Genomic DNA, 14,371 nt, shown 5'->3' with positions numbered 1-14,371 from the left:
TAGCCATTCATTGCATAATTAGTTAGAGAGTCCCCAACAACTCAATATCCTTGAACAAGAAGTTCTTTATGATAGTTGCCCTTGTTCTTTTAGAAAATTAAAAACCAAATAAATGATATGATCAATGTTTGGGCCTACCATTAGACAATTAACATACCTGATTGAACATCCACTGTCAAACTCAATGGCCTTTGATTGAGATAGGACAAGGTACCCATATTTGCCTATTATTCACTTCCACACAAACAAAATACTTTGTGAAAGGGTAGTCCTTTTTTCTTTTCTTTTCTTTTTTATGGATTATTGCTTGCCAGTTGCCATTCCCAGAGCCAATAATAAATAAGGTGGACAAGAAAAAAGGTATCAAATAAGTTGCATACATACATACACACACATTGTTTGAATCAATAAACTGTGGTTTTCATTGAACAAGGATCTTGAGTTTTTTATATGAACGATATTTCTGATTTGGTATATTATTTGCACATGCAGTCATCTTCGTCAAATGGCCCAAAAGCTTACTCACAGCAACTACTTTACGGGCTACCTTGTCATTGTCTCTGAAATTAAGGTGAACTGATTTCTTCATTCAGAAGCTGAGCTTACAATCAAAAGTAAGTGAAGCAAGGATTCCTTCAATTCAAACTCCTATAACAGTGCTGTAAGTACCATATACAGCAAAAAGCAATCCACCAAACAAAATGCAGAAATCGAGAGTTTTCTGCAATGGATGCAAGGAAGGGCCCAACAGTTTAAGGTGGAACGCGGATGGCAAAACAAAAGATAACAATGCACACACAGTACTCCCTACAAGGGAGGCGAATATGCCGAATCCAGGCACGCATGAGGCCAAGGTGGCTAACAAAACCACCAAAATCGCACGGCTCAAGTATATCCCAACCTTCGCTAATCTTGTTAGAGCAATATTATCGTTGTAGTGAAGCTTTTGAAACCAATGCACCTTCTTCAGCTTGTCCTCCACGATCTCGTTCACCGGGTGTACCATGATCGGGAATGTGAACACCAGCCCCAAGCATAATCCAATCTGTCAGATAGCACACACATTTAGCATGTCTATGATATGAACTTAATCATCTATAAATCATCACATCAATTGGACTTGGGATCACCAGTAATCGGATTTTCACTCCAGTTACAATTCTAGGGAACAAACATAGCTCATAAGTCAGAATTATATTTGGAGTAGAAATTGCAATAGAACCAATTAGCAGAGCCGAAATCACTAGATTACACAAAGTAGGATTTGACAGCAGATTTGCAAAAATGTAAAGAAATTCTACTGTATTTAACAATGAATATGCAGAAGAATATAGCATTCCTTTTTTCTACCAAATGCATATGGATAAAGATGTTAAACATACAAGGTACAATCACATGGCATAGTCCAATAATTACAGTAAATGACAAATGAGACAACAAGGCCAACAGGTAGGCTTAGAATTTCTTTATATTCCATAGGATCAAGTACATAGAGATTGCTTTCAGTTATCACTTTAACATAATCAATGCTATTGAAATAAATTACAGAAAGAAAAACATTGGAGGGTTCAGCACATTTACCTGGACTGCAATGGCTGACCAACTTCTTGGCAAATTGAGAGTAATAATGTCTTTGGTTTCATCCCCATATGCCATGTACCCACAGAAACCAAACAAAACATACACTAGTGTTATACCAGTGAATACCTTAGCTAACAACGTAGAAAAAGCACCCTTCTTTTTCATTGATCTCTCTAAAGCCAATGTCATCCCAAATCCTTCGAAACAAAACACTGCCATACCTCCTGCAAAAGGCAACCCTCCAATCTTATCTGTGAATGCTTTCCTATCCTTAAACGAAAACCCACCTCCCATCACCTTCTGTACGTCTTCTTTCAACACTATTGCCATTGCCAGAACATTGCATATATCGGCGAAAATGCTTGAAGGCGCTAGGGCCGATAAAGAGCCTATCCATGATAGTGCAATCTCTATAGGGACTAACAAGAATATGTACTCAGCACAGGTGAGGCCGTGACCATTGAATATAGATTCAAGGTTTTGGCCAATGAAGACCAAGTATGCTACGGCTCCTCCACACTGAGAGATAAATATGAGGAATTCTGTTAGGCAACGGCCTGGGGTTCCCAGGCATTTGTAACCCAAATCTCCATAGGTTTTGTGTTCTTCCACTAATTCTTCTGTTGCCAATTTGTCTTTACATTGAACCTGTGAACCAAACAAAAAGGGGGAACTTTCTGAGGGAAGTTCACCAAACACAAACTGAAACGGCCACCAAAGTGACCATCGATTCTGTTGATTGAGAGTGATTATGAGTGACGACCAAACTTAAAACAATTAATATGAGAAAGACAAGTTTTTCTCGAAGTGGGTCCTTGAAACAAAGAATCTTCGAGTAGAGTTTTCCCGGAAAAAAAATGTTTTGAACCAGATAAAAGGATGAAGAAGTGACTAACCAGAGCGCGCATGCAATAGTAAGTGCAGAGTCCAGCGATCATGACACCGAGAGATCCAGCACCCCAACCGGCGACTCGAAAGGCAAAGGGGAGACCCAGAATGCCAGTGCCAACTATGGACACAATTATGTTCCCAAGAGTCTGAATTGCAGAGGCCGAACCTCTTGAAGAAGATTGAAGCAGAGGGATCTCAGCCGGAGTTTTCGATTCCTCATCCATGGCCGAATTGATTGATCGATCCCTTGTCCGCTACTCTTACAGTCTTACGTATTTTATAACATCTTTCTTTCCCAGACCTTGTTTGCTCTGTTTCGGGAATGAATAATTGGCTGAAGCTTCTACCCATTTCCGTGGGCTTTTATGGAAAAGGCCAGAGCACGAGAGCTACCGACTTTGCTAGGATGGGTATCTGACACGTATTCAAAGTTCAAACCAGGAAAGTAGGTATCAGTGGATTTGAACCGTCGGATGAAATATACGGCTGAGATGTAAGAAATTTCATAAATCAAAAGATAAAAACAGTATAGCTCTTCAGAAAAAGGGAAAAAAAAAAGAAGCATTCAATGCTCGGAGATCTTCACCATTGACCATTATCTCTGATTTATATTCGTCTAGACATGTGATACACACCAACTACTAGGGATGACAAAAAAACCGATCCGAGCATTATCCATAGGATACCCGGTCCATTTAAAATCCGAAAACCGATCCTATAGGGTTTGGAAACGGTTTTGGTTTTGATTTTCAAACCCGTTACGGTTTAGGGTCGGGTTTGGTTTTTGATGCCGGGTTTAGGGTACCCGAACTGTTTAATTAAAAAAGTGAATTATACTAATAACATTATAAATCATATATGTAAAGATATATTATTAGGATGATAAATTTAACATGATCAAGCATATTAAATAAAATAATATAATAAAATTATAGATTATACATTCAAACTTGAACAACATGATAAGTCATATTATTTTTTAAGAAATTAAATTATACATTTATAGAAAAATAAAAAAAAATTTAAAGTTAAATGGTAAACGGGTATCCGATGGTAAATGGTTATGGAACGGTTCCGGTTTTAGAAATTTAAATGGTTCTTTAAACGGTTTTGGAACGGTTTTGGTATTGGGTACCTTAAATGGAAACGGTTTTGGTATTCACTAATTGAAAGGGTACCCGACCCGTTACCATCTCTACCAACTACCCCCTTACCAGGAGCAACGTGTGTATCATGTGAGACCACACGAATTCACTTCCATTAATTAGGATAACTGAAATATCAACGGGCCAAAATTTCTACCATTTTCAATTACAGACCAGGCCAACTGAATTGAGTTTCACATCTCCGGTTGGGCCTAAATTCATATAAATCTTTATATGGCCTCAAAACAATAAGGCTGGGAAATGCAGTCTATGGCATGCATCAACTTTCTCCGTGGCCCCACCGCATTTGCACCCATATCCTTGAGCTTCTTCATCGTTAAATTTGCCAACTGAAATTTATTGACATTCTTCCCATGAAAGATCCTCACAAACTGCCCTAGTCCCAGTGATGCAAGCCACTTGTTCAAGCCACCAGAATTTTTAAGCTTCCTCTCGAGATTCAATGCTCTCAGCCCCTGATTTAGTAACATGCCCCCATCAATGAGGTTACAGGGACTGCGCAACATTCTCGGCCGCTTGAAAGATTTTGAGGAGTTGAATACACTCAGTTTCTTGAGAGACTTTAAAGCACCATTTTGATCGGGGGTCTCTAATTCAAGTCTAGAATCTGTCATCAGTTGCTCTGCTAATGTCAAAGTGCACTCAGCAGGAGCTTCTCCAGTAATATGAGTACCTTTTACAGGAGCCACAGCCATGGATTTCTCTTGCTCATCAGGTAAAGGAACCCCAGCTTGAGTCTCAAGCGAAACTTCTATTGGATCGTGTACTGTTTTTCTGGACAAAGCTTGCAATTGATTTGGCCTGGGGGTTGGTGTGGTAAACTCCTTGGCCACAGGTAGCGGTGGAATCAGAATGGTCACTCTCTGCTTTTTGACCACAATCCAACTGTCTTCTCCATACAGATCCGTATCTGTACTTAGAGTGGACCTTCTGCTAGGATGCAATCCCCGTCTTTGCTTTGGCTTAACCATTACTAGCAAACCTGCTCCACAAATTAGGCAATAAGCCAAAGATGTTAATATGTTATGATCTTTGATGTGCATGTTTACTTGATAAGACTAACGGATACACATCTATATATGAATCGAACGATGAAAGAATCATCTTGGAGGAAATTAGAAACTGGAATGATTTCTGGCTCTTTCTATGATCTGTTATGAAACAACACAATCAAAAATTTTAGAAGGGACTGTAGGATGAAACTGTAAAATGCTAATAATCATCATATCAGCTAACTCTTTGCATGAGTGATGCAATATATATCGGGGAAAGTTCATAAAGATTTCAATGTTTTCAGCAATGTGTCCAATATGCTTAACTGCAGAGTGATCTGGCCAAATCTAATTGGTAACTGTTGGAATTATGAGAGAATATTACGTTTCTTGTAATTATGAGTTGTAAATATTCCCTTTAATTACTTTGATTTAGTTTCCTAGAATTAGGTTGATTTAATTGATTTAGTTTCTCTAATTTAGGGCTTTCAATGCAACTATATAATGTACAACCTCACAACATGAATATACAACACAAATTATTCAATTCTTCTTGTTATCGGAGCCTTAGGGTTTTCTTTATCATCATTGTTCACGGCACTGTTCATCGGTGCTATTCAGACGTTCACGGGCAGTTTTCTCGGCTTTTTCTGGCAGCACGTATCTCTTTTGTTTTTCATCGGCTTCGGCAGATCTTTATCTCAAGCGTGACTCTGTTCGCACATGTCTCTTTTCGCACACACCTATCTCAAACATATTTGTGTGTATCTGTCTCTACGCGCACCTGTCTCTCGTCGCGTGTGTCTATCAGCTTCTCTTAGTGAGTGTTGCAAGTATCTTTGTTGGGTTATCTTTGCGGCAATTTACTTTTACCGAGATGGATTATAGTCATCTTTCACCAGATTTGAGTCAGCTCCAGTCCCACATTGCTCAACTCCAGTCCCAGATTGCTCAGCTACAATCATTAGCTGTTATCGCTACAGGTACTCCTACTGTTTTCCATGGTAAGTTAGGGAATCCCACTTGGATTTTGGATTCTGGGGCTAACAACCACATGACTGGTGAGCTTTCCACCTTCACCTCTTCTGTTACTCCTATCAACCAATCTGTCTGTATTGCTGATGGTACTTCTCTCCCAATTCGTAGTCAGGGCAGTGCCCGTTTGTCTCCGGATATTACTCTTCCTTCTGTTTATTATGTTCCTAAATTTACATGTAATCTTCTCTCTGTCAGTCGCCTTGCCAAGCACCTGAATTGTGCTGTTGTCTTCTTATCTGACCGTTGTTTTTTACAGGACCTGACTTCGAAGAAGATTTTTGGTAGGGGGTTTGAGCATGACGGCCTCTACTACTTTGGTGACCCACCTTCATCTGATGTCTCATCGTCTAGTTTTCAAGCTTCCACACTATCGGTTCTAGATCCTTCTACTTTATCTTCCTCTATTTTTTCCCTTGCTACTGTAGATTTGTGGCATGCTCGTCTAGGCCATGCGAACTTTCAATATCTATGTTCGCTTTTTCCGCCTTTGAATAAAGCGTGCAAAAATTTTAAATTTCATTGTGAGGTTTGTGAATTGTCCAAACATACACGCACTTCTTATATTCCTCGCATGCGTCGTTCTCCCGCTGCATTTGACCTTGTTCACTCTGATGTCTGGGGACCATCTCCCACTACTGCTTTTTCTCAACATCGTTATTATGTTACCTTTATTGATGACTACACTCGATGTACTTGGGTTTATCTTATGAAAAACAAATCTGAAGTCTTTGATCATTTCACTAATTTTCTTCACATGGTTAAAACTCAATACAATACTGTTGTTCGTGCCATTCGGTCTAACAATGGCGGTGAATATCTCACCAATGAGTTTCGCACTCAACTTGCTCAAAATGGGATCTTTCAACAGCTCACGTGCCCCTACACACCTGAACAAAATGGTGTCGCGAAACGCAAGAACCGTCACATCATGTCTGTCGTTCGATGTCTTCTTCGAGGTATGAATGTCCCCAAAACTTTCTGGCACTTAGCTGTTCTTACTGCCACGTACCTTATCAATCGTACTCCGAGTCGGGCACTTCAGGGTGCAACACCCCTTCATGTCCTTCGGCCAGGTACTACTCTGTTTTCTCTTCTTCCTCGTGTGTTTGGTTGTACCTGTTTTGTTCAAAATCGTAGTCCCTCCCGTACCAAACTTGATGATAAAGCCATTCGCTGTGTTTTTACCGGGTATTCATCCATGTCTAAAGGTTATCGATGTTATGATCCCGTTTCTCGTCGCTTTTATCACTCTTTGGATGTTACTTTTTTGGAGGCTATTCCTTTTTTCTCAGGTAGCCCTCTTATATCAGAACCGACCGTGGAGCCTTCTCTCACCATCCCAGATCAATCATCACCTCCACGACCGATTTTGTTACCCGAGTCTTCCTCTCCTTCACCTTCTCCTGACTCATCATCTACTCCTAGTGCACCATCTCTCGTTCCCTTTGATCAGGTCTATACTCGGCGCCCGTCTGCTCCTGCCCCTCCGCCAACGTCTTCTCCGGAATCAGGTACTTCCCTTTCTCCTGTTTCTGTTCCTCGTTACCCCACTCGTGATCGTCATCCCCCTTCCCGTTTTGGATTTACGAGTAGTACTGATCATCCCATTTCCAAGTATTTGTCTTATCATTGTTTTTCAGATTCCTATAAGACCTTTCTTGGCAAGATTGACTCCGATTTGATCCCTCGCTCTGTCCACTCCGCTCTCCAGAATCCTAAGTGGGTCTCTGCCATGGAAGCAGAGATGGATGCCCTACAACGTAATCATACTTGGGACCTTGTTGATCTTCCTTCTGGTGAGAGCACTGTTGGTTGTAAGTGGGTGTTCACTATCAAGTATCAGGCTGATGGTTCGGTTGATCGCTATAAGGCTCGTCTTGTGGCCAAAGGATTCACTCAGATTCCCGGCAAAGACTTTGGAGCCACGTTTGCTCCAGTTGCGAAACTTACTACAGTTCGTCTCCTTGTTTCTCTTGCTGCTACATACTCTTGGCCTCTCCATCAGATGGATGTTAAAAATGCGTTACTCAATGGGGACCTTTCCGAAACTATCTACATGGATCCTCCACCAGGTTTTCACGGCCAGGGGGAGTATTCGGGGAAAGTATGTCGTCTCCGGAAATCTCTTTATGGCCTTAAGCAGTCTCCTCGGGCATGGTTCGGCCGCTTCAGTGAAGTTGTGCTTGCTATGGGGTTTGTTCAGTGTCACTCGGATCACACATGTTTCATTCGTCGCCAGTCTCAGGGCAAGTGCATTATTATCTCAGTCTATGTTGATGATATCCTCATTACTGGAGATGACTCCCCAGGTATTGTTCAGGTAAAGGATGATCTGCGAAAATCCTTTGATACTAAGGATTTAGGTCCCCTCCGATATTTTCTTGGCATTGAGGTTGCTCGTTCTCGCCGTGGCATATTTTTATCCCAGCGGAAATATGTTCTTGATCTTCTGCAGGATACGGGTATGCTTGGTTGTAAACCTGCCTCTACTCCTATGATTCCTAACCTCAAGCTATCACCAGACTCAGGAGATTGTTTATCAGATCCATCAATGTATCAGCGTCTTGTGGGACGTCTTATTTATTTGACAAACACAAGACCAGATATCACGTTTGCTGTTAGTGTTGTTAGTCAGTACATGCATTCTCCACATACTTCCCATTTGGATGTTGTTTATCATATTCTCAGTTATCTCAAATCTTGCCCTGGTCTCGGATTATTCTATGCTTCTGGAGAGATGTCAGGTCCACCATCTAGTCTCTCATGCTATATACCATCTGATCTCTCGGGCTACACTGATGCTGATTATGCGGGTTCCATAAGTGATAGGCGTTCTACCTCTGGCTTCTGTACTTTCCGGGGTAATCATCTTATCTCATGGAAAAGTAAGAAGCAAGCAGTTGTTTCTCGATCATCAGCTGAATCTGAATATCGTGCTATGGCTCAAGGTACATGCGAAATCATGTGGCTTCGTTCTCTGCTCACTGAATTGGGTATTTCTGTAACAGACTCGTCCTCTTTATTCTGTGATAACAAGTCTGCCATCATGCTATCATCTGACTCAGTTCTTCACGAAAGAACTAAGCATATAGAAGTTGACATCCATTTCATTCGGGAAAAAGTTCGGTCTGGCATTATCACTCCTAGGTTTGTTCCTTCATCGGCTCAGACTGCGGACATGTTTACTAAACCAATAGGTCCTTCTTTACTTAAGTCATCTCTTGTCAAGCTGGGTCTCGTCAATCTCTTCGCACCAGCTTGAGGGGGAGTGTTGGAATTATGAGAGAATATTACGTTTCTTGTAATTATGAGTTGTAAATATTCCCTTTAATTACTTTGATTTAGTTTCCTAGAATTAGGTTGATTTAATTGATTTAATTTCCCTAATTTAGGGCTTTCAATGTAACTATATAATGTACAACCTCACAACATGAATATACAACACAAATTATTCAATTCTTCTGTAACAACCAGCTGACAACGAAGATTAAGAGTTACAAGAGAGTATTGTAATGAAAAAGACCATGTCGAGGTCATTGCATGCTGTTTATAGATGGACGTATCACTAGGCCTTTTAGAGACTTTCTTTTTAAAAGATCAAATTTTATTAAGGCATCAAGGGCAGGTACCCCTTCATAAAAGATGGGAAAATATGTCTCTTCAAATAAGCTGTCAATAGCAAAAAAGTTTCGCCCATGTGGCTTCTCATATGAAAAAAAACTATGCAAGTATCTACGATCTCCAAATGGCCATTTCAAGGAAAATTTCTCTTAGCTTCTCAAAATTTCTCACAAAGAGTGTTGCAATAAGTTTCTATTAAGAAATTACCTTCACTGGGTCCTCGCCATATGGCAAGATACTCCATGCGATTCTTCAGGCCATTATGTAGATTACTATTAAAGGAATTGTTGGACTACATAAATGATTGAACTCCTCCAATTTCCAATCCACAGCCTCCCCAATATAAATAACATTCCAGTTAAAACAAACATTCACTATGGTTTAGTTTCCCTCCACCGAAGTATCTGAATCCTTGCTAACTCACAGCAGGAATTGTGTTCTCCAAGGAGTAATAACAAAACCATTTTCCATGCCAAAGATACACTCTCATTCCATTGCGCCCCCACAAGTGAGACAAAAGACTAACTTTTCCCCACTTTTGCTGTATCTTCCCCCCAAATCCTCCCCATATGTGATCAGATTTTTCTTTAGATAACCACCAATTCTTCATTGCCCGAAACCTTGCATCACACACTTTCTGAGCATTAGCCTCAATCCTTTTGAAAGAAATGATTATTTCAGCCAGCTACTTCCCTTTTAATCCTCAACAATCACATCTCAAACATTTGTTTTGCCTATCAAACCACGGAAGTGGTGATAAATACTGTATAATCAAGAGAATCAACCTTGCAACCTGAGATTTCTGCCAAGGAACACTATTCTCCTCATGACCAGCCAAAACTAGTTCATTATTCTGAAGGTTTACTTTTCGAACCCAAAGTGGCTTCAAAGCAGGAGGCGCAGCTTGAATCCAAGTTAGTGTCCTCACTAGGTTAGATTCAAAACTTCATCTTTCTCTTAATTAACTAAATTCTACTCGCAACAAATAGGATTGATGCACTCAATATAACTATGTAACGACAAATAAAGCGAAACCTGATGATTTCCTCATATACTCGCAATTGAGCTCAAATATCGTTGACATGCAGCTCACAACCGAAGAATGAACACGAAACTACGGTCTAATGCAAAATTTTCTACTCGATCGAGCTCAGCAGTGACATATGACAGAATTTAAAGGAAAATAATCGAAAATTTTAGGGTTTAACATAAACAACTAGCTTGATTATCGAAGAGAAGACTAACTCACATACCATTCCTCCGAATCCACACTCGAAGTCGAGTAAGCTCCCACCGGCGATCGAGCTTGGCTTCTTCTACCTGAAATGCAACGCACGCTCCAGCGGCCTCTCCAAGATCCTAATTTAATATTTTAATCTTCCCTTTCTTTTTTCTTTTTTCTTCCTCTATATTTTTGGGCTGAACTATCCCATTCTTGGTCCATCAAATAAAAGGCCCAATAGTATTGTCCATTCCCTTTCTGTTTACAGCCCAAACCAGTGCATGTTTAAGTCGTATATCAACAGCAGCGCGGGGTTCACCCATTTTGGCGGGGATCTTCATTTTGGGAAACTTTTTAGGTGTACACGTGTTGTGCATATGCGGCAATTTGTCTGGAGACACTTGGTATTGTAGAGTACCCCGAGAAAAGCGGTTTTTTGTTGTGGTTTGAACTTTGAACCAACCCTAAACAGCTGGGCGATCTGTTTCGCCTTCTTTATTTCCGTATAAACACTTGGGGTTTCTCATCTGGGTTAACCATCAAACACCTCGTCTGCTACCTTTCTCCTGCACGCCGTGAACTTTTCTTGGCCGTCTCTTGCCCTCTTTGTTATATGTCATCAACGTGTTTGTCGAATTTCCTGTGAGAACTTTTCGTATTGCGTGATTATTTGAATCGATGTCTGATCAGAGTTTTGATTGGGGGATTCTACAAGGTAATTAACATTTTGAGGTTTTGGGTTTGAATGCAGGTTGTGGTTGAAGCGTGTGATTCGTTGATTTGGAGACAATGAGGTTTGGGGAGACTTATATGGAGTATCTGCATGAAGATCAGGATCGATTCACGGACAAATTCTCTCATATCGAATACCAGAAACTCAAGGAGGTTTTAGAGATCTGCAAGACTTGTAAAGCTTCTCATGATTCCTGCGAGACTGAATCAGAACATGAAGAGACGCAGAAACCCACATATTCTCAACACTGCCAATGCAAATCTTGCTCATGTTTGTCTCTGCCTTTTGTGTTTGCTTTTATGATTCAATGTTAGATACAGATTTTTTAAAGGGGAATTAAAACATATATAGAATAATATTATTTCTGTACAACATCTGCATTGTGTTTCTTAATGCATTATTAAGTAAGCATAGGAAGAAGAGACAATTTTAGTTATGTCTCATCCTCGCATTTTTGTGATTCTTTAGGCTAACGTCACATGATGTCTCTTTATCACATCAAGACCTTTGAGCATCATCGGGTAATTCCGTAGTTTTGTTGCTCTCTACCTCTTCAATGGTTAAAGTCATGGAAACAGTCTCCATATCGTGAAATTAAGCTATGGTATCTTCTATTCCCAGATTCTATCACCATTGTGAGAGCTTTGTGCATTGTATGTTCCTTTTTTTAACGATGTCAGTGGTTCTGTTTGCATGGTTCTTTATGTTAACATTTTAGTTATGTATGTGAGGGTTCATTGAAAAGGATGTCAAATTTTTTTTATTTTCAAGATCGAGGCTTTAATGATGATGATGATGATGAATGTCATGTTGTTTCAATAGATATAAGAACAACTAATAAAGCTGATTTTTTTTCAGCGAAAGACGAATACTTGCTGCAACTTCATTTCTCTGGACGGTTGTTCTTAATTAGCAAACGAAATTAATTTCCATGTAGCCACGAAGTGAAAAGATTTTCATTTTGCAGTGTGTGATCAAACGTTCTTTTCGGAGTTAATGAAGGAAGCTTCAGATATAGCAGGATGCTTCAATTCCAGAGTTAAGCATCTCCTCCATCATCATGTTGCTACTGGAATGCAGAGATACCTATTGCGGATACGCCAATGCTTCAAAAACGATACACAATCCATGGTAGAGGAAGGGCAGATGTTGATCAAGTATGTTACCATGAATGCAATTGCGATCTGCAAAATTCTAAAGAAGTATGATAAGGTATGCAACGATTTGGACTATTTTTTTCGTTTTCTAATTTCTTGGTTATTGGAATAGATTTGTATGTTATGTTGAGGAAAAAAAAATAATTTAGAAGGTCTCCCAATCCTCAATTATAGGTGCATTGTTCTACCAATGGGAAGGATTTCAAGTTGAAGTTGCAGTCTGAGCATATTGAGCTTTTGCATTCACCTTGGCTGATAGAACTAGGGGCGTTTTGTTTGAATTTCGAAGTATTTGATGATGCAGAGTTCAGTGACTTCGCTGGCCATTTTTCCTGTAACCTTGATGCTGCACAACCTGTGATATCGCTGACACTTCCTAACTCTATGAATTTGGAGTATGATCTGACTTGTGCTATATGCTTGGTAAGTCTCATTTGAGGCATCCAAAACTTTATTAAGTTGCATCTTCGACATTTATGTTTTTTGATATTCTAAATAAACGTTGTATACATGTTCTTTGTGATCTTATAGGATATTGTTTTTAATCCATATGCTTTGAGTTGTGGTCATTGGTTTTGCAAGTCATGTGCTTGCGCAGCTGCTTCTGTGATGCTCTTTGAGGGCCCAAAAGTTGCAAGTCGAGATTCAAAGTGCCCTATCTGTAGAGAGGTTTGTATTAGCACAATAGCAAACTCTCTATTTAGTATTTACTTCTTCTAAAATATTGAATGTTGATCAAGTGGACATGAAGAATCAATTCATATTAAATGGTGTAATTTTAAGTAGAGAATTCAATTAGATATCTGGGAAAACTATCAGAAGTTTTAGTTAGGAAAACCGACTGTTACAGGGTTAAATATGGCATATTTTCATTCTACCTTTTTTTTCATCGTCGAATTCTTTTCCCAGTTGGCAAATATATATACATGCAACGAGCAAACATTTAAATTTTTTCTTAAAATTGACAGTTTTAAGTTCTATCATGCACAGGCCAATGTCTATGCGAAAGCTGTGCACATGTTGGAGCTGGATCTTCTATTGAAGAGAAGGTGAAGAAATAGAAAACTCACTCTTATTGCAATGAAATTCCCAATTGCTGACTATTAGAACTCGTCCTTGCAGGTGCAAGGGGTATTGGAAGGAGCGACATACTGCCGAACGGACGGAAATGTTGAAGCAAACTAGAGCGCTCTGGGAATTACAGGGCCAATATGCGGTTGGATATTAGTTATGGGGATCTTATGGACATTCAAAGCTGCTGGCATTCCACAAATGATTTATTATTGGTACGCCATTTATATGCATCTATAAGTGCTGAAGAACAGAGATCAGTATTTTATTTAGCTGGAGGAGTAAAAAATTGCCTACACACTTCATTTTTGTGTTCGGAAAGATTGGCACTCGCAACAACTTGTGTTTATATACATTGTATTCTTCAAGGATTTTTTTACTTTTGATATTTTAACAAACAAATGCCTCTTGTGTTTCTAAATTGCATTTTTTTTCCACCCACATGCAAATGAGCAATTTGAGGGGAAAACAGCGGTTTAATGTACCAGATTTGGGTTTATCAAACAAGAACTCCTATAACGGGACATTTGGTTAACATTTAAAGAGTGAGAATTACTTTTTTGGTTGATTATGAGAGGATTATTCCAAATTCATTTCACACTCTATTCTCTTTCGCAGAGAATAGTCAAACTCATCAAATTACGATTGGCCATGAAATTATCAGCAAGATAATATTCTATTTGTGTATTCTACCAAATTTGGCCAAGAAATTATCAACAAGATAATACTCTCTTTGTGTATTATATCCAATTTTGGTGACTGTTCTTCATTTTTTTAATGAGTTAAAATTAAATAATGATCCGAGTTTATTCTAAATTTTTTACTAGTTGTAAAAAGTAACAAAGTTCTACATAAAATATAATAGGGATAATTTAATTTACAACCAGAAATAAACAATT

The 14,371-nt window shown here is 39.3% G+C and overlaps 3 protein-coding genes across 6 annotated transcripts; 1 reads left to right on the top strand and 2 right to left on the bottom strand.

Annotated features, from left to right (window-relative positions):
* Window positions 1-532: 532 nt before the first annotated feature.
* On the bottom strand, window positions 533-2,806 carry LOC119991737 (amino acid transporter ANT1). Its single transcript, XM_038838177.1, has 3 exons — window positions 2,478-2,806; window positions 1,582-2,229; window positions 533-1,045 (listed from the first exon to the last, which is right to left on the bottom strand). The coding sequence occupies exons 1-3, from the start codon at window positions 2,694-2,696 to the stop codon at window positions 641-643; spliced, it is 1,272 nt and encodes a 423-aa protein (XP_038694105.1). The 5' UTR covers window positions 2,697-2,806; the 3' UTR covers window positions 533-640.
* Window positions 2,807-3,701: 895 nt separating this feature from the next.
* On the bottom strand, window positions 3,702-10,671 carry LOC119991722. Of its 3 annotated transcripts, none has more exons than XM_038838162.1 (2): window positions 10,543-10,671; window positions 3,702-4,620 (listed from the first exon to the last, which is right to left on the bottom strand). In XM_038838162.1, exon 2 carries the CDS (start codon window positions 4,607-4,609, stop codon window positions 3,848-3,850), a length of 762 nt encoding a protein of 253 aa, XP_038694090.1. In that variant the 5' UTR covers window positions 4,610-4,620; window positions 10,543-10,671; the 3' UTR covers window positions 3,702-3,847. The 3 variants fall into 3 exon arrangements, with proteins under 3 accessions (XP_038694090.1, XP_038694081.1, XP_038694073.1); XM_038838153.1 differs by having other exon boundaries at window positions 10,539-10,663; XM_038838145.1 differs by lacking the exon at window positions 10,543-10,671 and adding an exon at window positions 9,497-9,817.
* A 226-nt stretch (window positions 10,672-10,897) lies between these two features.
* LOC119988951 (probable E3 ubiquitin-protein ligase BAH1-like) lies at window positions 10,898-13,898 on the top strand. Of its 2 annotated transcripts, XM_038834228.1 has the most exons (7): window positions 10,898-11,153; window positions 11,263-11,514; window positions 12,212-12,456; window positions 12,576-12,824; window positions 12,933-13,070; window positions 13,392-13,450; window positions 13,524-13,898. In XM_038834228.1, the coding sequence occupies exons 2-7, from the start codon at window positions 11,301-11,303 to the stop codon at window positions 13,627-13,629; spliced, it is 1,011 nt and encodes a 336-aa protein (XP_038690156.1). In that variant the 5' UTR covers window positions 10,898-11,153; window positions 11,263-11,300; the 3' UTR covers window positions 13,630-13,898. The 2 variants fall into 2 exon arrangements, with proteins under 2 accessions (XP_038690156.1, XP_038690150.1); XM_038834222.1 differs by having other exon boundaries at window positions 10,898-11,514.
* The last annotated feature ends 473 nt before the right edge of the window (window positions 13,899-14,371 follow it).

Source organism: Tripterygium wilfordii, chromosome 3, assembly GCF_013401445.1.
Source record: "Tripterygium wilfordii isolate XIE 37 chromosome 3, ASM1340144v1, whole genome shotgun sequence".
Classification (NCBI taxonomy): Eukaryota; Viridiplantae; Streptophyta; class Magnoliopsida; order Celastrales; family Celastraceae; genus Tripterygium; species Tripterygium wilfordii.
The sequence above is the reverse complement of the archived record's forward strand: the minus strand, read 5'-3'. Positions and strand labels throughout refer to the sequence as shown.